The sequence below is a fragment of the Panthera tigris genome, chromosome D3 (genome assembly GCF_018350195.1).
Source record: "Panthera tigris isolate Pti1 chromosome D3, P.tigris_Pti1_mat1.1, whole genome shotgun sequence".
In the NCBI taxonomy this organism is placed as follows: Eukaryota; Metazoa; Chordata; class Mammalia; order Carnivora; family Felidae; genus Panthera; species Panthera tigris.
In genome coordinates this window covers 21,684,503-21,707,125 of record NC_056671.1, presented here as the reverse complement: position 1 = coordinate 21,707,125, position 22,623 = coordinate 21,684,503, and the positions used below count along the sequence as shown (strand labels likewise).

The 22,623-nt window shown below is 40.2% G+C and overlaps 1 protein-coding gene across 14 annotated transcripts in view; it reads right to left on the bottom strand.

Moving 5' to 3' along the window:
• PRR14L (proline rich 14 like) overlaps positions 1–22,623 on the bottom strand; it is a 59,043-nt gene that overhangs the window by 31,570 nt on the left and 4,850 nt on the right. For 8 of the 14 annotated variants that reach the window (XR_006210227.1, XR_006210228.1, XM_042963218.1 and 5 more), the window contains 2 exons: positions 18,866–19,391; positions 6,504–6,576 (listed from right to left, as the gene is read on the bottom strand). Coding sequence is in view for 12 of the 14 variants with exons in the window: in XM_042963218.1 (XP_042819152.1) it covers positions 6,504–6,576; positions 18,866–19,339 (547 nt within the window). In the remaining 2 variants the exon portion in view is untranslated. The other 6 variants (XM_042963227.1, XM_007082581.3, XM_042963223.1 and 3 more) reach the window with 5 other exon arrangements.

Below are 22,623 nucleotides of genomic sequence, written 5' to 3'. Positions count from 1 at the left end.
GAAACACAAGTGATAAAAAGAAGACTGATAAATTGAACTTCATCAAAACTAAAATCTTTTGTGCTTCAAAGGAAAACCAAGAAGTGAAAAGGCAGGCAACCCACTAGTGGGGGAAAATATCTGTAAATCATCTATCTGATAAAGGATCTATATTTAGAATATATAAAGAATTCTCATAACTCAATAATAAAAATGGGCAGAGGGAGTGTAACTCCCCATTCCTTAGGTACAGGCATAGTGACTTCCTTACAAACAGAACAGTATGGAAATGGGGTGAGGGAAGTAACCTGACAGTGGAGAACACTCACAAACACTACTTCATGTTTATAGTATGTGCCCTTGATATGATGTGATGAAAATGGCACTTTACCTGTGTAATTTTCCTCCCCCAAACCTGTAACTTCACTCTTATGATAAAAACATAAGATAATCCCAATGGTGAGCCATTCTACAATATACCTGACCAGTAACCTTCAAAACTCTTAAGGTCTTCCCAAAACAAGGAAAGTGTGAGAAACTGTCACAGTCAAGAAGAGCCAAAGGAGACCTGAGGACTGAATGCAATATGGTACCCTGGATGGGATTCTAGAACAGGAAAAGGATATTAGGTAAAAACTAAGGACACTTGATTAAACTTCAGTTAATAATAATGTATCAACATTGTACAATAACAAATGTATTTACTAATACATTAACAATAGAGGAAATTGTGCATATTGGGGGTGGGGGTGTGGTTAATGGAAACTCTGTATTATCTGCTCAGATTCTCTGTAAATCCAAAATTCCTCCAAAAATAAATTATTAATTTTTGAAAAGTTAAAAAAAAAGCAAAGGCTTCAGACATTTTCCCAAAAAATATACAAATGGTCAATGAGCACATCGAAAAATGCTCAACATCATTAGTCATCAGAGAAAAGAAAATCAAAACCACAATACCACTCCACATGCATTGAAATGGATATAATTTAAAACAAATCAGAAAATAACAAGTGTTGGACAGGATGCAGAAAAACTAGAACCTTCATGTGTTGCTGGTGGGATTGGAAAACAGTGCAACCATTTTGGAAAATAGTTTGGCAATTCTTCAAAATGCTGAACAGAGTTTCCAATAACCCACCAATTCTACTCCTAGGTATCTACTCAAGAGAACTGAAACCTTATATTCACACAAAACCTGTACATAAATGCTGACAACAGCATTATTCGTAATAGCCAAAGAGTGAAAACAACCCAAATATCCATCAGATAAATGGATATGATTAAATATTATTCAGCCATAAAAATTAATGAAGTACTTTAAAATGCTAGATCATGGATGAACCTTAAAAATCTTTATGCCAAGGGGTGGCTGGATGGCTTGGTTGGTTGAGCATCTGACTTTGGCTCAGGTCGTAATCTGGGTTCATGGGTTTGAGCCTCACGTCAGGGTCTGTGCTACAGCTCAGAGCCCGGAGACTGCTTCTGATTCTGCATCCCTTTCTCTCTGCCCCTCCCCTGCTTGTGCTCTGTCTCTGCCTCTCAAAAATAAATAAATGTTAAAAAAAAATTAAAAAAAAAAAATCTTTATGCCAAGTGAAAGCAGTCACAAAAGACTGCACATTGTAAGGTCTCATTTATATAAAATATCCAGAACAGGCAAATCTATAGAGACAAGAGCAAATTAGTAGCTGGAAGAGATTGGGGGTAAGGAAGAATGGGGAACAAAGAATGAATGTTAAGGGGTACAAACATGTTTCTTTAGGGAATGATGAAGAACTGTGGTGATGGCTGTGCTCTATATTTAAGAAAACCACTGAATTGTCTATTTCAAACAAATGAACTTTATAGTATGTAAAAATTATACCTCAATACAACTGTTTTTAAAAGAGCACTTACTCCCTGATCGTAATACAAGTAACATAAAAAAACTTAGACTTTTTTTGGTGTTATCTCCATATAACCATAATTAGGGACAGACATGCTGGAGGTTGACAAGGATTTAACAGTATTTCTGTCAAAGCCTTTTTTCCTGGATCAAAAAATCAAGTGGTGAGACTGGGGCACTAAATATGACATTCATTTTGGCATATCCTACATCTTGTCCTCAGAAAAATGTGCCAAGGTTAGCAATATTGTCATGTCTTATAAAATGAAGCTCTCCTGTGGGGAGGCTCACAGTGGTAGGTAGGAGGACAGTGGCAGACAACCCTACAAACTTTTGTCACTTCCTTAGCTTCTTCTGACCACTGAACATGTGATTTTCTAAATTACAAATGAATTAATAAAGGAGTTGAAAAAGGATCCAACTGCTTATCTGGAACTCATATATTGCTGGTAGGAATCCCAAATGGTATAACCACTCTGGAAAACAGACTGGTAGTTTCTTTTTTCTTAAAAAAATTTTTTTTAATGTTTTATTTTATATTTGAGAGAGAGAGGGAGAGCGAGCACAAGCAGGGGAGGGGCAGAGATATGGAGATAGAATCTGAAGCAGACTCCAGACTCTGAGCTGTCAGCACAGAGCCTGATGCAGGGCTCGAACTCACAAGCAGTGAGATCATGACCTGAGCTGAAGTTGGACACTTAACCAACGGAGCCACCCAGGCACCCCTCTTTTTTTCCTTTTAAACTTTATTTATTTACTTTGAGAGAGAAAAGGGGGAGAGAGAGAGAGAAGCGAGTGTGCACTCCAGCAGGGGAGGGGCAGAGAGAGAGGGAGAGAGAGAATTCTCTTGGGAATGAATTTGGGTCCCCTGCACTGAATCTTGGGATTCTCTCTCTCCCTTTCTCTCTGCCCATCCCCTGCTTGCTCTCCCTCTCTCTCTCTCAAAATAAAGAAAAACATTAAAAAATGTATCTATTCCCTCAAATGCTCTTCCAATTTCTTGTGACCCTCCTGATTTCAAAGAATTTCCAAATAAGCTTTCACAGAGATTGCTACTGTGGGAAGTAAGTGCCATATCAACCCACTTCCAAGGAACTCTTAGAAAGAAAACACAACAATAAACCCCTGATAATGTCAGTTCTATAAAATATTACACAGAATTACGAGGAAACAGTCATACTAAAACTCGGAACAGTGGAAAGGAGAGGCACCAGTCAGTATCTGACAGAAGGACACTCTCCCTTTGTGAAATGGCCCCTCAACTACCAACACCCATCACTGCTCCCCCATGCCCTCTTCTCACAAGTCTTCCCTACAGCAATCAAAAAATAAGGAACAATTGGGGTGCCCGGCTGGTTCCATCAGAAGAGCACGAGACTCTAGATCTCAGGGCTGTGAGTTCAAGCCCCATGCTGGGTATAGAGATTACCTAATTAAATAAGTAAAACTTAAAAAAAAAGAAAGGAAGGAACGATGGAAGGAAGAAAGGAGGAACAATCTGTGAAATAGAACCCTACCAATTAAAGATGACTTTTGGTTAACACAAATGTTCTTTTAAAGGGTTAAATTTGTTCTAATTTCACCTAATTGAGCCACAGCAGACATGACTGTAAAGAACCTCAAAATTCTGAATACCATGCTAACTTGGAAGTATCGTGAATGGGACATTTATTTAGAGAAGAAAAAACAACACAGCATAGGGAGAATGTGGTAGCCTTAGGTTCACCTGCTCTGAACACCTCAGTGCAGGGGACCCAAATTCATACCTCAGCAAATTTATAAATTACTGCATAGTGCTGACCTTTGAGGTGCCCCCCCACTCAGAGGAAGCAAAACCAAATATAAATAAAACTACGTAAACAATTTACAGTGTACCACAGAGCAGACACTTAAAATAAAGGTATCAAGGATATACCAGTTTTCATCAGGAAAACTTATATCTAATATGTGCAGGACCAGGATATGTGTGGGCAAAGTGAAAATTCTGGCAGCTGGGGTCCCCAGAGGGAATGTACAACCAAGCTTCCAAGAAACATCATTTATTTCTCAAGTCTGTAGTCAATGACAGGTTGACAGATGCTTGACCTTAACCCTGGCAAAGTGAGCTGAGATGCTGGCCACACTACAGCAAAGTACGTGCGTCTGTTTGACTGAAATCCACAGTGGCAGCCTGTGTGTTCAATTGTTTCAGAAGCCTACCTTCATAGAACCTTCCTTTCTGCCTTGCTATGACTGGCTAGGTCTCTGCACAGCAGACCTTGTTTCCTCATGTGTAACAAAGGCACACCTTGGAAGGCTCTTTGGGGATTGAATGGAAGAATATATCATAGTCAGACACTGGGTCACTGCTGCTGAAAACTCTAGTAGAGGTGCTGTTTTCAAGTTCCTCCATATCAAACTGAGAATACTGCACATGACTTTGGGGGGAAAAACAATTCATTTTCCCAATTTAAGTCATTAAAGAAGAATAGTTATCAGGACAGGAAGAAAAGTGCCCCAAAGTAGTTTATCTGAGGATACTTTTCAGATGAGCTCATCTTACCCACGTCCATTGTGGACCAGACTTTTAGGTGGACAGAAACCAGGTAAGTCTGGGAAGGCAGATTTCCTCAGAAAAGTATTCCTCAGAAAATAACTGATTCTTCTGTCTCCTCTCCACCTTTTTTTAAGCATTTATTCATTTTTGAGGGAAAAAGAGACAAAGTGTACGTGAGGGAAATGCAGAGAGAGAGGGAGAACCCAGAATCCAAAGCAGGCTGCAGGCTCTAGGCTCCGAGCTGTCAGCACAGAGCCCAACATGGGGCCCAAACCCACAAACTATGAGGTAATGACCTGAGCCAAAGTCAGACACTTAACCGACTGAGCCACCCAGGCACTCCAGTTTTTTTTGTTTTTTTTTAATTAAGTAATCTATGTGCCCAACATGGGACTTGAACTCACAACCCTGAGATCAAGAGTTGCGTGCTCTACCAACTGAGCCAGCCAGGTGCCCCCTGATTCTCCTGTTTAAAGGCCAGTTCAGTGTTAAATGAAAGTGTAGTTCAACAGACACTAAATTTTGTGCTAAGATGTGGGTGAAAATATACCAATATACCGAAGACTCAATATAGCAATACTGAAGCCCCATTGAAAAGATATTTGGGGGTCGTAGTGCTAAAAACGGTCCCAAATAAAGCCCTAGGAACTGGGGGAGACATGTAAAAAGAACATTTCTGATCTTCAGAATTTTAACCTATATTGGACAGCCAAGCCTTTAAGCCACAAAGGAAATCTCCAGCAGCAGGAAGCAGGGTAATAAACTGGGACAAGTGCCCTTTCTCATAAGGACGATTTGTGCTTCCTTTTCTGTCTGGGCTGCCAAGAAGCAGAGTAGTCAAATCTGATGTTTTATCACAGTAACAACATGTTCGTATAATCAAACATACTTATTGTATTTTCTCTTTTTTTGGTGGTTTTGATTACATTTTTAACCTTAATTGCATAATATATACACATAGTCCTCTCTAAAGTTACCCAAGATTACTTTAAGCTGGGGACTGGGGAGAAGAATTTTGGCTCAGTACTCTGTGTCTCGGCTTCCTCCTCAATTAGTCAATCTAATCAATCTAATCAATCAATCTAATCTAATCAATCTATCAAACTAAAAGTGGTATCTCAGATGCCTATATCTATTCATTGTTTTGAGGAGCAAAACAATATTGGAAATATAGTTGCTTTGACAATTCTCAAGGTGGCCTGGAGTGAACCCTTTCTCCCATCCCTGCCTAGGGGAAGAACAGAATGCACTCCACAGCACTGAACTGGGCAGGGTCAATTCCTCCCCATCCATGTTAACCCTTCCGAGGAGGGAGTTCAGTTTTATAAAATCAAATAAAAGATTTCACATCAGCAATTAAGGTTCAACCCCCCATCAATAAGGACTCATAAAAAAAAGTGCGAGGCAAACTGCTGTCAAAACGAAGGCACTGCTTTGGGTGGCTGGCTGGCTTATACAGTAGAGCATGTGACTCTGTCTCTGCTGCAAGTCCCACGCTGGGGGCAGAGTTTACTTAAACAAACAAACAGGGGCACCTGGGTGGCTCAGCTGGTTAAGCGTCCAACTCTTGATTTCGGATCAAGTCATGATCTCATGGTTTGTGGGATCGAGCCCCGCTTCACCAAACCTGCTTGGGATTCTCTCAAAATAAACAAACATTAAAAACAAACAAACCCCCCAAAACCTAAGACATTGCTAGGTGTCTTCAAGTACGTCCATGGGTAATATCAAGAATTTCGGGGTGCCTGGGTGGCGCAGTCGGTTAAGCGTCCGACTTCAGCCAGGTCACGATCTTGCGGTCCGTGAGTTCGAGCCCCGCGTCAGGCTCTGGGCTGATGGCTCGGAGCCTGGAGCCTGTTTCCGATTCCGTGTCTCCCTCTCTCTCTGCCCCTCCCCCGTTCATGCTCTGTCTCTCTCTGTCCCAAAAATAAATAAAAAATGTTGAAAAAAAAAATTAAAAAAAAAAAAAAAAAAAAAGAATTTCTACAGTTAAGTCCATCTTGCAAGCCAGGGACTTGCATTCCCAATGCACAACAGAAAATGTGAACTAAAACAGTGTGTGTAATAAGTGGAAAAAAGAAAAGAGTGGAGAGAGATAAATACCTTTGTTCCTCAAACAGTCTTCAGGGAGCCCTGTGCATAAATGTTCTTTGCTTGACTGCATCAGGAGGTCTTCCTGCAGGAAGAAAATCCAGTGGTCAGGGAGGATTCAGAGATGCCTGAACTCATGAATGCAAATTACCATCTGAGAAATTTCTTTATGATTCCTGGAAATCCGCTAGCAGTCACAAAGATTGGCAGCTAAAAGAAACCTCAAATTTAAAGAAATAAAATCAATAAAAACTTCCACTTTTGGGAGCACCTGCGAGGTTCAGTTAAGCGTCTGACTCTTGATTATGGCTCAGGTCATGATCTCACCATGGTGAGATTGAACCCTTCACCGGGCTCCACTCTGAGTGTGGAGCTTGCTCCCCATCTGCCCCTCTCCCCCATTCACACTCTAAAATAAAAAAGAAATAAATAAATCATCATCAACAACAACAACAACAACAACAACAACAGAAACCTTCCACTTCTCTAGAATTTGAGCTCGAAACACCAAGTTTTCTAAGGTCTGGACAATAATAGAGGCTTATTAATATGTTGACCTGCAGGTCCAAACAAAACCCCATTAATACCTTCTGAATCAAGAAACAAATTGCTGCAACATAATTTTAATTTCATCTGAAAGGAAAATAGCAACAAATTGGATGTATGTCAGTCCTTAACCATTCTAAAGATCATGTACTCATTTTCTTTCCAAACTTCTTAAAAGGGCTATTTTTTCTTTTCATCCCCCTTCATTTAAGGGAGAACATCCAAAAGAGGACACCATCACTGATAACCAGTTTTCTCCTACAGAAGGAATTCAGGAAAACGGGAGGGGGTAGTGGCAGAAAGTGCAGGTTGCAACAGCAAATGGCCTCAAGGCCTATGAGGTAAGGGTTGACCAGCTAGGAGACACTGACAGACCTAAGATGGCTGTTACACGAAGCTCTCCTGAGTCACCTCTTTTCCCCTGCCTTAAGATTACATTTTTTTCACGCTGATTTAATTGGTAAGTACAAGATACTGACATGCTATGTATCTAAATCTATAGACACTGGTATTATTACTACTTCTCATCATTTTTACAGCACTTCAAACCAACCCAAAGCAAGCAAAAGCCATTTGGAGCCTGAGCAAAGTTCTGTGGTGGAAACAGAACCCAGAACTGAGAGGAAAGATAAAAGCAATGGTAAGCACAGGTAGATACAGGAAGAAATAAAACATTATCATTGCAACTGAGAGCATAGACTATTATATGTGAAGCTGGACTATTCTTTCATTTCCTTAGTGTGGAATACTTTTGCAAAGCATGAACTTAAAAACAAGTATCTCCCAGATAACTTATGGTAACACTACCATGTTTGACAAAGAAGTATGAGTGCTAGCATGATGTCAGACCCAACTTATTTGTAAAAGAGAACGGAAAGCAATTACTTACCACAGAAGGAATGATGGAATTAGAAAATCACCACTGAGCGACCATCATAGTAATAATTACCTCAACCAAGAATCATCAATGGCTGTTAAAACTAGTGGTTAAAAGTTTGAATGAGAAACAAATATTTACATAGTTTCAAAATATCTCTCCACAAGATACTTAATAATTCCATTGGGGAAAATAGTAAATTCACAGTGGAGAAACCTGGCAGACCCCACTTGAACAAAGTGATGGACTTCATCTCCCCAGGAATGAAGCACCCCAAAGCCATGTGCCTCCTGAGAGGATATACCAAGAACCAGCATCACTTCTGTGGGAATCCTGCTGCCAAAATGCAAAATCAGAATCTAATCATGAGGAAACACCACACAAGCCTAAATTAAGAGAAACTCTACAAAATAAATGGCCCGTACTCTTCAAAAGTGTCAAGGTTAGGTTGAAAAACTGTTACATATTATAGGAGATTTGAGACATGCCAATTGAATGCAACAAGTTCTAAGGATTTTTCCTAGACCAAAAAAACCATTTTCTTTTCTTTTGCTATATCAGTGCAACAATTGGTCAAATCTGAATATGGTTTGTAGATTAAATAAAAGTACTTGAATCAGTGTTAACTGCTTGATTTTGATCACCATACTGTGGTCACATAACAGAATGTCTTTGTTTGCTAAGGAAATACACACTGAAGTATTTAGGCATCATATCTGCAACTATGCTATCAAATTACTCAGAATAAAAAAAGCAAATGTGGTAAAATGTTAACATGTGAGGAATCTGCATGAAGGGTATCTGGGAATTCTGTGTATTATCTGCAACTTTTCTGTAAGTCTCAAATTATTTCACAATAAGAGGTTAAGGAAATATCTTTATTTGTAGTTACATTTGATCCTTTTTCCAAAATGACACTTCTCCTGGCTCTTCCAGTTCTCAGGCTGAATGTTTTGGTGTGACATTAGATGTATTTAGAATATTTTTTCAGGCTAATACCTTATGGAAAAGACAGAGTGCTGGAATAAAATATTACGGGATGAGGAATCAGACAAGGCTCTGTTCCAACTTCAGGACTCCTACAGACTAGCTATATAATACTAAAGTACAAGCTAAGGTGGCTTTAAGAATAAATGGGGGCCATGTAACACCTAGCAAGACGTCCCATCAGGACTGGATGCTCCAAGAACAGAAGCACTGATCATCTGTTAGACCTTAGACACTTGTTATCCCTTTCTGTGGGAAAAGCCAAATAGGACTATCACCAATAGATCCTAGTATATGTCATGTGGAGTGACTAAGCTTTTCTGGGCCTAAAAGGACCTCTGCAAAGTGAGAGCTGAGCTCAGGTCAGCAATGTACAGGTTCCATACAGTTCCCTCAGATTGAACTGTGATGAGTTTGTACAACTAACCCTATCAGCTCCAGCTCCTGGAGCGGCTGCTGGGATTTTAGTTTTGTTCCACCTGCTGCTCTAAGGTTCTTAGCTGGAGGACCTAAAATACCCTGGTGGAGTGGCAAGCCAACTGCTTCAGCCATGTCCCTTTCTTCTTGGTTAGTTACAACTTATAACAGGGAAGGAGAGAAGCAGAAGCTAAGAGTAAGTGATTTCCTTTTTCCTCTGGCTTGCTGACTTCTTTTAAAAAATTCTGAGTTAAGAACCCTCAGATGGTTGGAGACCCTGTAAAGTTTAAAGTCTCAAATATGATCAGAGATTGACCAGGTTGACAAAGAAAACAGAGTGTGAAGCTGAGGTCAGAAGTGAGAGATGCCTCCTAACCACCACCAACACAGTGGTGGGTGATCTCCATATTAGGCGGGAACTCTACCAAGTCTGGGCCTCAAGTGTGGATAAGAGGAACAGAACAGCCCACCTGCAAGCAGTGGACATAATGATCCTGTGACTCCCCCGTGCCCTCAAGGTCAGCTAATAATATAATAAACACTTGTAGAAATTTATCAAATTTTTTCCTATAATATTTTACCTGCTAAATATTTGAACTTTCAGGATTTCTAGATGTAGAGTCCTAAACATTTTCTCTTCCACCTAAATTCTGCAAAATCTATTTTGAATGAATCAACTTCCAAGATGAAAGTTTACATGGATCCTTCTTTCAACATCAAGTGAAATAACCACTATAGTTTATAACACGTTATTAACTGTATAAAATAAGAAATGCCACAGGACAGTACAAAGTCATTTTCCAAACTGCCAGCAAACAAATTCTCTGCCTTGCACATCCAACAGGTCATCCTTCTACCCACTGCTTGGAATCAAAACCAACTTCTGATACTTCCAAGTTTTGGCAGATTTTAGAAAGGTCTTGAAAAACCATTCTTACTGTTCATCTGTAATCTTATTTCCCATTAAAAGTTTTATGTCCTAGAGGGGCGCCTGGATGGCTCAGTCGGTTAGGCGTCCGACTTCGGCTCAGGTCACGATCTCACGGTGTGTGAGTTCGAGCCCCGCGTCGGGCTCTGTGCTGACTGCTCAGAGCCTGGAGCCTGTTTCAGATTCTGTGTCTCCCTCTCTCTCTGACCCTCCCCCGTTCATGCTCTGTCTCTCTCTGTCTCAAAAATAAATAAACGTTAAAAAAAAAATTTAAAAGTTTTATGTCCTAGAAAAGATGCAATTCTCTGATTCATTCCTGTGAGACTCGTTTGCTTAGTGTAGGAAACACAAATATCTAAAGGAAGAAAACAAATATACATCAGACTCTTCAGCTTTTCTAAACAGGGTAGTTACAAGCTCCTCAGGGCCTGATTTATCTCTGAGCTGTGAGCCCTGCTTGTAACTGAACTCTGCTGAGCTTCTCTAAACCTGAGCTGGAGGCAGAAGCAGATGAATAAGGAAGGGCAGTGACTGCCCCATCTTCAGATGGGACTGCCCATACACTGAAGTGTGCAATGATGGGGACAACAGTATAGAGCAAAGGAGATACTTCCTACTACCTGGCATTTGTGGAAACGGCCATGATTAAGTTCATACTGAAGAACACTCTGAAAATAAAAGAAACTTTGATATCTCTAGATTATTCTTTCCCTTTCCTACCCTTGCATATTTAGAAAGGAACAGCTGTAGAACAGTAATTTTAAAACATCTTTACAGAGCTTAAAAAAGGAATTTTCCGGGGTGCCTGTGTGGCTCAGTCAGTTAAGCATCTGACTTCAGCTCAGGTCATGATCTCATGGTTTGTGAGTTCGAGCCCCGCATCAGGCTCTGTGCTAACAGCTCAGAGCCTGGAGCCTGCTTTGCTTCTGTGTCTCCCTTTCTCTCTCTGCCCCTCCTCTAATTGTACTCTCTCTTTCTCTCTCAAAAATATTTATTTCCTAAAGTTTACATGGATCCTTCTTTCAATATCAAGTGAAATAACCACTATAGTTTATAACACGTTATTAACTGTATAAAATAAGAAATGTGATTTCTTTCTCAAAAATATTTTTAAAAACTCTCAAAAATATTTTTAAAACTTGTTTAAACATTAAAATAAGTTGCTTCATAAAATAACACATATTTTGTTGATTTTTCTTTTAACAACAAAAAATGATGTTTTGTTTTTTTTTTAAGTTTATTTATTTTTGAGAGAGAGAGGGTGAGCAGGGGAGGAGCAGAGAGAAATAGGAATGAAATCCAAACAAAGCAGGCTCTGCTCTGACAGCAGAAAGCCTGATGCAGGGCTCAAATTCACGAACCATGAAATCATGACCTGAGCTGAAGTCAGAAGCTCAACCGACTGAGCCACCCAGGTGCCACAATGATGAGTTTAAGAGATTAGATGAAGGGTGCCTGGGTGGCTCAGTTGGTTAAATGTCTGACTTCAGCTCAGGTCATGATCTCACGGTTCAGGAGTTCGAGCCCTGCATCGGCCTCTCTGCTGTCAGCACAAAGCCTGCTCTGTATTCTCTGTCCCCCTCTCTCTCTGCCCTTCCTCCAACTTGTGTGCTCACTCTCCCTCTCTCAAAGTAAATAAACTTAAAAAATATATTAAAGACATTAGACAAGTGAATGAAGTGGATATTTAATATGACAGTTCATCAGAAACCACGATGTAGAAAAGCGCTTTTATTCCTAAAAACCAATGTAGTTCTCCTTGAACTGGGAAATTCACCAAGCTGACTGAACTTAGTCAAATTCATTTGACTCCTACAACGAATGCCCTAGAAGCCTAGGTGGCTGTCTTTCAAAATTACAGCAAGTTCTTATTGCTGGAGTCGGGCTCTGTTGAAGTCACTACCTTTTCCGTTGTGACAGATTTTGGTCCATAGGAAACAGAGAGGAGCGGGTAAGTTGTAATCTTTGAGTACTCTTTCCCAAACCTGAGTCAGTGCCCAACTGTGGGCCCCCTGCTGGTTTGACATGAGGAACAGCTGAAGGAATAAAACTTTGAAGGAAAAGAACTTTGTGGAATGTTGCTAAAGTGTTGCTAAAGGCAAATCAAAGAAAAATCACAGAATCTTGGGATGGGAAAAGAACAGTTCTGAGGTTGATTGTCTAAACTAGAATCTCCTCTGCTTTATTTCTGACAGTCACTCAGCGTCTTCATAAACATGACTTTCCCGCACAACCTAATCCATTTCTAGACTCATCTAGACTGGTCTAGGTGTTAAAATAAAATGTACCTTTCCAATGGACTTAAATTTTGTCTCCCTCAACCAAGAAGGTTTTTTTTTTTTTTTACCATTATATTTTGAAACTTTAAATGTTTTTTAAACAATTTAGAGATGTTTGATATACAAAAGTTTGCAAATATGGTTCAAAAAATTTCCTGTCATCTTTATCCAGCTTTCCTTAGTGTTAACATCTTACATATAACCACAGTATAGTTATTAAGGCCAAAAATTAATATAATACTATTAACTCTAGAATTTATTCAAATCTTAATGGCTTCCTCAAGTCCTTTTTCAGGACCTGAATCCAATCCAGGCTCCCATGTCTTAGTTAGTCAGTCCATGCGTTAGTTATCATGTCTCCTTATGTTCTCCCTTAAATGGAGAGATAGTTCCTCAAGTATTCATCTTTTGTGACTTTGACACTTTTGAAATGAAAGTCCCTCGATTCAGGTTTGATGTTTCTTCAAGATTAGATTCTGATTATGCATTCTGGGGGCAGGAATCTCACAGAAGTGATGCTGGTTCTTGGTGCACCCTCCCAGGAGGCACATGACTTTGAATGGAGTGTCTCATTGCTGTGGAGGTGAACTTCCATCATTTGGTTCAAGTGGGTCTGCCAGGTTTCCCCACTGTGGAGTTACTATTTTCCTCTTTGTATACCTTGTAATGAATCTGTTACTCTGTAATCTTATGGGGGAGATATTTGGAGACAGTGTAAATATGTGTTTCTCATCTACACTTTTAGCCACTAGTTGTTTTTTTTTTTTTTAATGTTTATTTATTTTGAGAGAGATACAGATAGTGCAAGCAGAGAGGGAGAGAGAGAATCCCAAGCAGTCTCCATACTGTCAGCACAGAGTCTGACTCAGGGCTCGATCTCACGAGATCATGACCTTAGCTGACACCAAGTCAGATGCTTAAACAACTGAGCCACCCAGCTGCCCCTTAGCCACTAGTTTTAACATGCACTGAGGATTTTTGCCTGAGACGATTATTACCATGATGACTGCCAAATGGCAATTTATTTCCACAATTCCTTTTACATTTATTAATTGGAATTCTTCAAGAGCTTTCTTTTCTCAAGTTATTTATTTCATATCAGCACGGGTTCATGATACCTGTTTTATTCTATAGGTTGTAATTCATTACTACCATTATTTAAGCTCAAATTGTCCCAATCTTAGCCACTGGGAGTCCTTTCAAGTTGGCTCCTTTTGAGTCCTTTTGATATGTCTCCATAATTTTCTGAGCAATTCACCACAAACTGTTCCAGGATCATCTTGTATTTTTTCCTGGGCCAGCCCCCAAAACATTTCTCCAAAAAGTCTTGGTTCCTTTAATTGGAAGATCTTATTTAGAAACCAAGAACTGAATGCTAGGTGTGCTCACTGCTATGTGTTGCTGCTTCTAGACCCCACCTCAAATACCCATACACATAGAGTATTTCTGTTAACTACCTGTGTATATTAAAAACCCTAAGTTCATACTGCTAACTCCAATTCTAGTTCCATACCACCCAGGGTTCATTCTAGCCCTCATCCCCCTATCTGTAGTTCTGTTCTGTTAGTGAGAAGCCTGGCTCTCATCCACAATATTTACTCATTCACTCAATCCTAGAACACACATGCAGTTTAGGAATTGCTAGGCCACACACCTGTGAAAAATAATTTTATTAAAATGTTTTGAGTTTTTTTGGATTTACACTTAGGAAGGTATAGTCAAAACACTATTGCCCAAAGATACTTGGGTTACTTTATTTCTTCATCCCCTTCCTCCCTCAGTGTAGTTTCATTATTCATTTGTAATATAGTTAAGAGTCATTTGCCAGGGTTTTTATTCAATTTTGGGTTCCCCTCCCATCCTGGCTCTCTAATTAGTTATTTTTCAAGTATGGCCTCAGAACTCTACAAAAAGATGTACTCAGGGAAGTCTACTTCCTCCTGTTCCTTCTATCTCATTCCCACTCTTTCTCCCCTGCTCCCAATGGCTTCCTATAGGTAAGTAAACCCATTCGTTTCTGGTTTATCCTTCCTGGGTGTACGTGTGTTTTATACAAATGAGCAGATACTTGTATACTTATCTCACCTTCTTTCTTGAATGGCAGGGAGGATACAATAGATATTGACTTGCCCTCTGCTTTTTTTTACTTAACAGTACATCCTACTTTGCAGAAAAGAATTAACAGAGCAGTCCTGTTATCCTTAGAAAGGCCTGCTTGCAAGGGTGGCCTTGGCTCATCTGGGAACTTAGATTTTGGGAGAGTTTCCAACATTCCTTAATGATAAGAGTGGCTCAGAGCACCCATACAACAATGGGGTTTATGTTGAAACACCTGCTTTCCTTCTGTAAGTCTGGAATTTTGGTTTGTGCCAGGGAGAGGATGCCCATGTGACCAGCCTCCAGTAAAAACCCTGGGCTCTAACAAGTTTCCATGGTAGACCACATTTCACATGTGTTGTTACAATTTGTTCCTGGAGGAGACTGTGTGTATGTGACTACACTGGGAGAGGATTCTTGGAAACTAGCACCTGGTATCTTCTGGACTTTGCACCATGCTTCCCTTTTGCTGATCACTTTATATCCTTTCGTTGCAATTAATCTTAGCTACAAATATGACCATGTGCTGAGTCCTGCAAGTTCCAGGGAATCACCAAACCTGGAGGTGGTTTTGGAGAGCCCTGACACACCTGGAAAGCACTCCATATCAGTACATGGAGATCCTCCTCAACTCCTTATCACAGGTGCATGTACTGCATATATGGACATAAAATACACATGCTACAGTTTATTCAACGTCTCTCCTCTATGTGGACATTTAAGTTGCTTCAAACATTTTGTAGTAATAAACAATACTGTAAAAAATAACTTTTGGTATATATATTTCCGGAGTTTTGGAGGTGTATATTTGGGGTAGATTCCTAGAAATGAGAGTGCTGGGTCAACAGGTCAGAGCGTATACATTCTGGTTAGGTGCAGCCAAATTCCTCTTCCGAAAGGTTGCAATCAGTATGCATTCCCACCAGCAAATATGTGAGAACACTATTCCCTCACAACCTTGCCAACCAGATATGTTTCCACAATTTTTCATCTTCTCTGATAGGTAAAAAGTGGTATTTTGATTGCTTAAATTTGCATTTCTCTAATTATAAGTGAGGTTGACCAACTCTTCATGTGTTTCAGAACACATACATTCATGCACACACACAATGAATCATCTATTCAAGTCTTTCCTTCATTTTTCTAATGGGTTTTCCATTCCTCAATCTACAAGTTCTTTATACATTACTAGGGTACCTAGCTGGCTCAGTCAGCAGAGTACATGACTCTTGATCTTGGGGTTCTAAGTTTGAACCCCACGTGGGTGTAGAGATTAATTAAAAATAAAATCTTGGGGCGCCTGAGTGGCTCAGTCATTTAAGCGTCGACTTTGGCTCAGGTCATGATCATGATCTCACAGCTTGTGAGTTCGAGCCCCATGTCGGGCTCTGTGCTGACAGCTCAGAGTCTGGAGCCTGCTTCAGATTGTCTCCCTCTCTCTCTGCCCCTCCCCTGCTTGCATGAGCGCACGCGCTCTCTCTCTCTCTCTCTCAAATATAAATAAACATTTAAAAATTTTTTTTAATCTTAAGAGGCACCTGGGTGGCTTAGTCGGGTAAGCATCTGACTTCGGCTCAGGTCATGATCTCGCGGTTTGTGGGTTTGCCCCACACTAGACTGTGTTGGTGGTGCAGAGCCTGCTTGGGACTCTCTACCACCACCCCCACTCCTTCCCCTTCCCCACTTGTGCTCTCTCTCAAAATAAATAAATGAATTTAAAAAAAAGAATAAAAAAACTTAAAAAGGAAAAAGGAGTTCTTTATATATTAGATAAGCCCTTTATCTGTGATACATGTTGCAAATATGTTCTCCCAATTCACCAGTTGTGTTCTGTTTGTGGTGTTTTGCCAATCTACCAAGAATTCTTGAGGTCCAAGGATGTCTGGTCTCTGCAAACTTTCTCAAATAGTAGTCTGCTTTCCTGAGAGGTCCACAGCATTCATTCAGACTTTCTTAAAAAAAAAAAAATTTTTATAATGTTTATTTTTGTGTGTGAGAGAGAGAGAGAGAGAGAGAGAGAGAGAGAGCGAGCAGGGGAGGAGCAGAGAGAGAGGGAGACACAGAATCTGAAGCAGGCTCCAGGCTCTAAGCTGTCAGCATAGAGCCCAACATGGTGCTCAAACCCACAAACCGCAAGATCATGACCTGAGCCGAAGTCGGATGCTTAACCAACTGGGCCACCCAGGTGCCCCAACAGTTCTCCAAATTCTTGAAGGCTTCTCTTGATTCTTTTTTCATAGGACATACCCAAGCAACTGGCTTCCAACGGCATATTTTCAGGTTTTGTCATTAGTATGAATTCTTTATCAGGAATGCATTCCTGTTTTTCTATACTCCTTCTACACATGAGACATATGACACCAGGCTCAGCATGGGGATGAGGAGATAGGACCCCACTTCAGCCAGTGACGCCAGTACTGATAATTCCTTCCTTCCCCTCTGGCCTCCCTAACCCCAGAGGCATCTTGAGGTCATCTGAGTGCTGGGAGGAGAGGGGACTCTGAGTATGATACTCTAGCTACAGGCTAGCTAGCACACAACAGCATACAACTGCTACCTCTCAAGTCCAGGTAACACATTTCTGTTAATGTGCTAAATTAAGAGCAAACTGGCTTTTCTGGATGGCCATTCCACAAAGTCAATTGTAATGAACTAGCTAAAACCTATAGGTCTTTTGTTTCTCCAAAGACACTTCTGCTTTTTTTCCCCCCACTTGTGAAGTTCACTTTTTGGAACAAAGTAGAAAATCTTACATTTATATCTATTAAGTTTCATTTTGGTTTATGTAAATCAAAATTGTATTTATCTCTGGTGGAGCTGGGAAGGACAAAGGACAGTAATTTTCTTAGATTGGAAGACATATATGTATACCTATTTTTATTTTACACCAAATATTACATGAAATTTTCAGTAAATTACAAAAAATTTTTACCTTGTTAGACTGAGCCCACCAGATCAAGAAACTTTTAGATCCTCAATCTGTTACCTCACTTCTATTTTTAAGGTTAGGACATCATAGCATAAAATCTGATGTTACTTAATTATTCCTACCTGAAAAGATTAATCTGTTCCTAACCTTGGTCAATATATGAAGCCTACTAACAACAATCAACTGTTCTGTAACCTGTGTAAAGAAATGACGTATTTATAAGGTGGGAAATGGAGCCTAGCCCAGAAAACCCAAAAAATATGAATTTATTTGTGGGTCTACAGCAAGGGCTGGCAAACTACAGTCCATGGGCCAGATTCTGTGCTCATAAAAAAGGTTTACTGAAATACAGATACTCATTCATTTTTATATTGTCTATGTCTGCTTTCATGCCACAAGGGCAGAGTTGAGTAGTTTTGACAGAGACCTTATGACCTGCAAAGTCTAAAATATTTACTATACGGCCCCCTACAGAAAAAAAGGTGTCTGAACCCTGGTCTAAGGCACCATCCAGAGGAGAAAGTAAATTTTCTAGTGTACTTGACAGGTATAGTCTTACAGGAACCTGGGTTCCTCAGACTATCACAGCTTGCTAATCATTAGTCTTACCTACCTAACCCCTATTACTCTAATTTCACACTTACAGAAAGAAATTTGATCTTGCCTACAGGGAGAAGACATACTGACCAGCCAGTGTGACCATTCCTACCAAGTAATGATTCCCCTTTTCACTGTGAATTAAACAACTGACTTTGTGATTTATACTTTAGTCTCTCATGAAGTGGATTAACATGGGTCAGTCCTTTGGAGACCATCACCTCTAATATACCAAAAAACAAAAGTCAAGTTTCTAGACCTGCAAAGCTAAGCACCAGCTCCTGAAATACGGAGATTCCTCTAGGGTATCCATCCTATGAAGCAGACTCCCTCAGAGATCTCTCTGTGACATGTCACTCCACCCTATTCATGATACTACCAAAACTTAAGGAATGAGTATCCATCATTTCTTAAAATCAAATGCAGAAATATCACATGACTATCACAGAGACTCAACATTCCACATATGATGGCTGCTTCAGAGAAGTGACATTTTTTCTTTAGGTAAGCACTTCCTCCTCTCTTCAAGTGTCTGCTGTGACACAAATGTTTTTAAAAATTATCAAAAGAAAGTTAACATCAAAATCAACATTTTGGAAGTGTTTCCAGAACAAATCATAAGCTACCTGTCAGCATCTGTCCTTTATTATGTGAAGTGTTATTCTGGAAAGCTGTCATTCACACTCAACTCTTCTGAATTGAGATGTCATGTCTTACCTGACTTGGGCTGATCTTTTCTTCAGCAGCTGTGGAATGTTGATGTGGGTCTTCCTTTGCTCCCTCACAGGGGTCTCTTATAATTTCCGCCTGGTCCCCTTGATTTCTGAAGACCTTTAGCTCCATGCTCTTGGTTTTCTCTTCCCTATCCAAGATCCCAGAAGCCACAGAACCTCCTGCTGTGGTGTCCACCAGCCCACACCGCCCAGGCTCACCCCCATGATCCAAGGTGCCAGAAGTTTCTTCACAACAACTTTCTGCACAAGTCCTCTGCAGCTCCAAGGGCACTGCCCTACTCTGACTTATAAGAGAGCTTGAGGCTGCGGGTTTTACATCTGGAATCACACTTGGCTCAGGGTCAGCATGAAGCTCTTTGGAGACACTCACTGGGAGTTCAGAGTATAATTCCTGTACCACGGCAGACATGGAGGAATCAAGTGGAACTGGCTGAGTCTCTACTCCGGATGACAGCATTAGGGCAGATGGAAGATTATGGAGTCAAGTCTTTTACATCAAACGGTTCACCCTGACACAAATCAAAGGAAGGGATAAAAGTTTAAAACCTTGCAGGGTAGAAGAAAGTTGTTTCAGCTAAAACTGGCTAAAATAAGGACAAAAAAAATTCTACCTCAAATGCTGGCGACATCTGACACCAAAACATCCTCCTTAAAGGCTGTGAATTAGTAGAAAAATAAATGCCTTAAATCTTTAATAGACATCTACCTAGCCTCAATTCAAATACTGCCTTATAAACAATTCTCAGTGTAAATCTGGAGGGCCAGTGAATGTAGATGAGAATAAGACATGTCTAAGCATCCAAGGACAGACCTCATGTAAAGAAGATAAAGACGATTTTCTACTTGTTTTCAGGGTATGAACCTTGCCTGTTTCGTTCATTGCTATATCCCCACTGCCTGGAAGAGGTGCTTGGCACACAGAAGGTACTCAGTAAATATTTGCTGAATGAATATATATTGTAGGATTCTGAGCAATTTGGTATACTGACTTTTCCTCAAAAGAATTGTGTATGAAAGAAGATATAGAGACAACAGAATTCCATTCCTTTACTGCTTACCAAACTTGAGCTGATCTACCCAGACTGGCACAAGATACCACTAAACCAGCTCTTTAGAAGAATCCTGACTTTTATTCAGCATCTTGAGATTTTCCATGTGCCTTCACAAACACCACTTAGATTCTCCCAACCCTGTGAGCAAAGTCGAGCAGCTATCACCATCCTGTTACAGAGCCTAACATCACACTTACAAGGTAAAAGTGACCTGCCTAAAATATTACAGGATTATCTGAGGAAAGTGGGGGATGCTCAAGGGACTTCCATGGTGTTGGGAATGTTTCACTTCTTGCACTGGGTAGTCGAAACATGGGTTATTTGCTAAAATATGTATATTTGTGTAGTACATCGTTAAAGTTGTCGACACACACGTGCATGCAAGTGTACACACACACACATAGCTAAGGAACAGTACACTTGGAACCAGGGTTTCCTGGCTAGTAACTTTTCCATTTTAGTTTACCAAATGTGTGCAGTTTCCACAACAAAACCCACTTTGACCCAACCAAGGTGGAAACTGGTTAACCAAGTAAGATACCACATGCTCTCATTTTTGATGCTCTCCTTAATCCTAACAAAAGGTGAGAAATTTCTAGCAAGAGTTCAGAACAAGGATTTATCTGAGGTATTGGTGGCAAATCCCTTGGCTAAAAGGCCCATAAGAAATGATATTTCAGAAAGCCAACAGATTTCTACTCCTACCACTTTCTAACATCCATCTTTTCCCAAAATACACATATTACAAGCAAAACTCACTGCAGGCTACCAGACTGTTTTGAATATCGAACTGTCTCACCTTCTCTCTACGGACCACATTCAGATTTCTGAGCAGGAGGAACTCTCCTATACACCATGTAAATCTTTACAACTCAGTTTCCTTACCCTGTCTCTATTCCTGTCCTGATTTTCCAGGGGAGCCCACACATGTCGCTTACACAAAAGGCACTTGCTCTGCCTCCAGGTCAAGAAGCACCTACCTGGTGGTCCTTGAATATTTCTAGGTATATATAACCCTCCCTCCTTGCACAGAAGGTCCCTCCTGCCCACTGACCCATGCTATGAAGACTGAAGCTGGGGGCTTAGGTAGGACAGATGATAGGTCCTTTCATTTTGGACCATTTTGTCTTTCCTGGTTTTCCAATCTATGTTCGATAGTTTACTTACATTCCTACACTTTCATCCACTGGGTGTCCTTAATGTTTTGAAGGAATCCTCTCCACAAATAAAAGTAGACAACATTATACTACTAATTTAAATACTAGAAATTACAGGAAATCAGACTGCTGGTCCATCAAGTTTAGATAACACAGGAGGGCTGATGAAAAAACTTGAATCCAAAAAGGCAGCAAAGAGAGATAAACAGTTGTGTCCAGAGTATGGTGAGAATCAAATGAGACTCTTTCATAAATGGTACTGACAAAAATCATTTTTGGACCTCCAACCTTCCCCTTTCTCCTCTAGCTCCTGGATATTTCTAGGGGCGCTTAAAAAAATTTTTTTTTTCAACATTTACTTTTTTTTTTTTTTTTTTTGAGAGACAGAGAGAGACCAGAGCATGAGCAGGGGAGTGGCAGAGAGGGAGTCACAGAATCCAAAGCAGGCTCCAGGCTCTGAGCTGTCAGCATAGAGCCTGACGCAGGGCTCGAACTCACAGACCACGAGATCATGACCTGAGCCAAAGTCGGATGTTCAACCAACTGAGTCACCCAGGCACCCCTCTAGGGGCACTTTAGATTCTGGTGTATGTATTGGGGGTCAACAGCTAAAGCAGAATTGCTATTTGATGCTAAAAAAAGAGAGGAGATGTTCAATTTTCATTTGGTTCAGTTTCTCTTTCCCAACAACAAACACTCCGGGTTTTGACTGTCACAACACATACAGACTGGAAGAATAAGTGTAGGAAAGGATACTGTAAAAGAGCAGGTTTGTTGGTGGAGATCAGCTCCATAGGTCTCTCTGCTACCATGTGCTTAAGAGCTCCTTGCCCTTGCCTGCCACTGAGGTGTGAGTGTTCTCAAAAGTTTAATCCTTGACATGCCTCACATTCCAGGCTTCACTTTTTTGATGACCTCACCTTTTCTTGCAGCCCTTCTGCTATGCCGATGACTCAAAACTATCATTTTAAGTATAGGAGACCACATGACCCAACAATTCCACTCCTAGGTATACATGCAAAAAAAAGTCCACACAAAAACTAGCACACAAATGTTCACAGCAGCACTATTCACAATAGCCAAAAAGTGGAAATAGCTTTCACGTCCATCAACTGATGAATGGATAAACAAAATGTGGTAAATCTGTACAACTGGGTATTACTCGGCCATAAAAAGAAATGGAAGTACCGATTTGTGATACAACATGGATGAACCTTGAAAACATTATGATAAGTAAAAGAATCCAGCCACAAAGGACCATTACAAGATCCCATATATATGAAATGTCCAGAGTAGGCAAATCTATGGAGTTGGAAAGTAAATTGCTTAGTGAGAGTTGGAGAAACTGGGAGTGACTGCTAATAAAATTTCTTTCAGGGGCAATAAAAATATTCTGAAACTGATTGTAGTGATAGTTACACACCTCTGTGACTATGCTAAAAACCACTAAACTGTACAATTTAAGTTAGTGAATTGTATGATATGCAAATTACATCTAAAAGCTAATTTAAACAAAAAATAAATAAAAATAC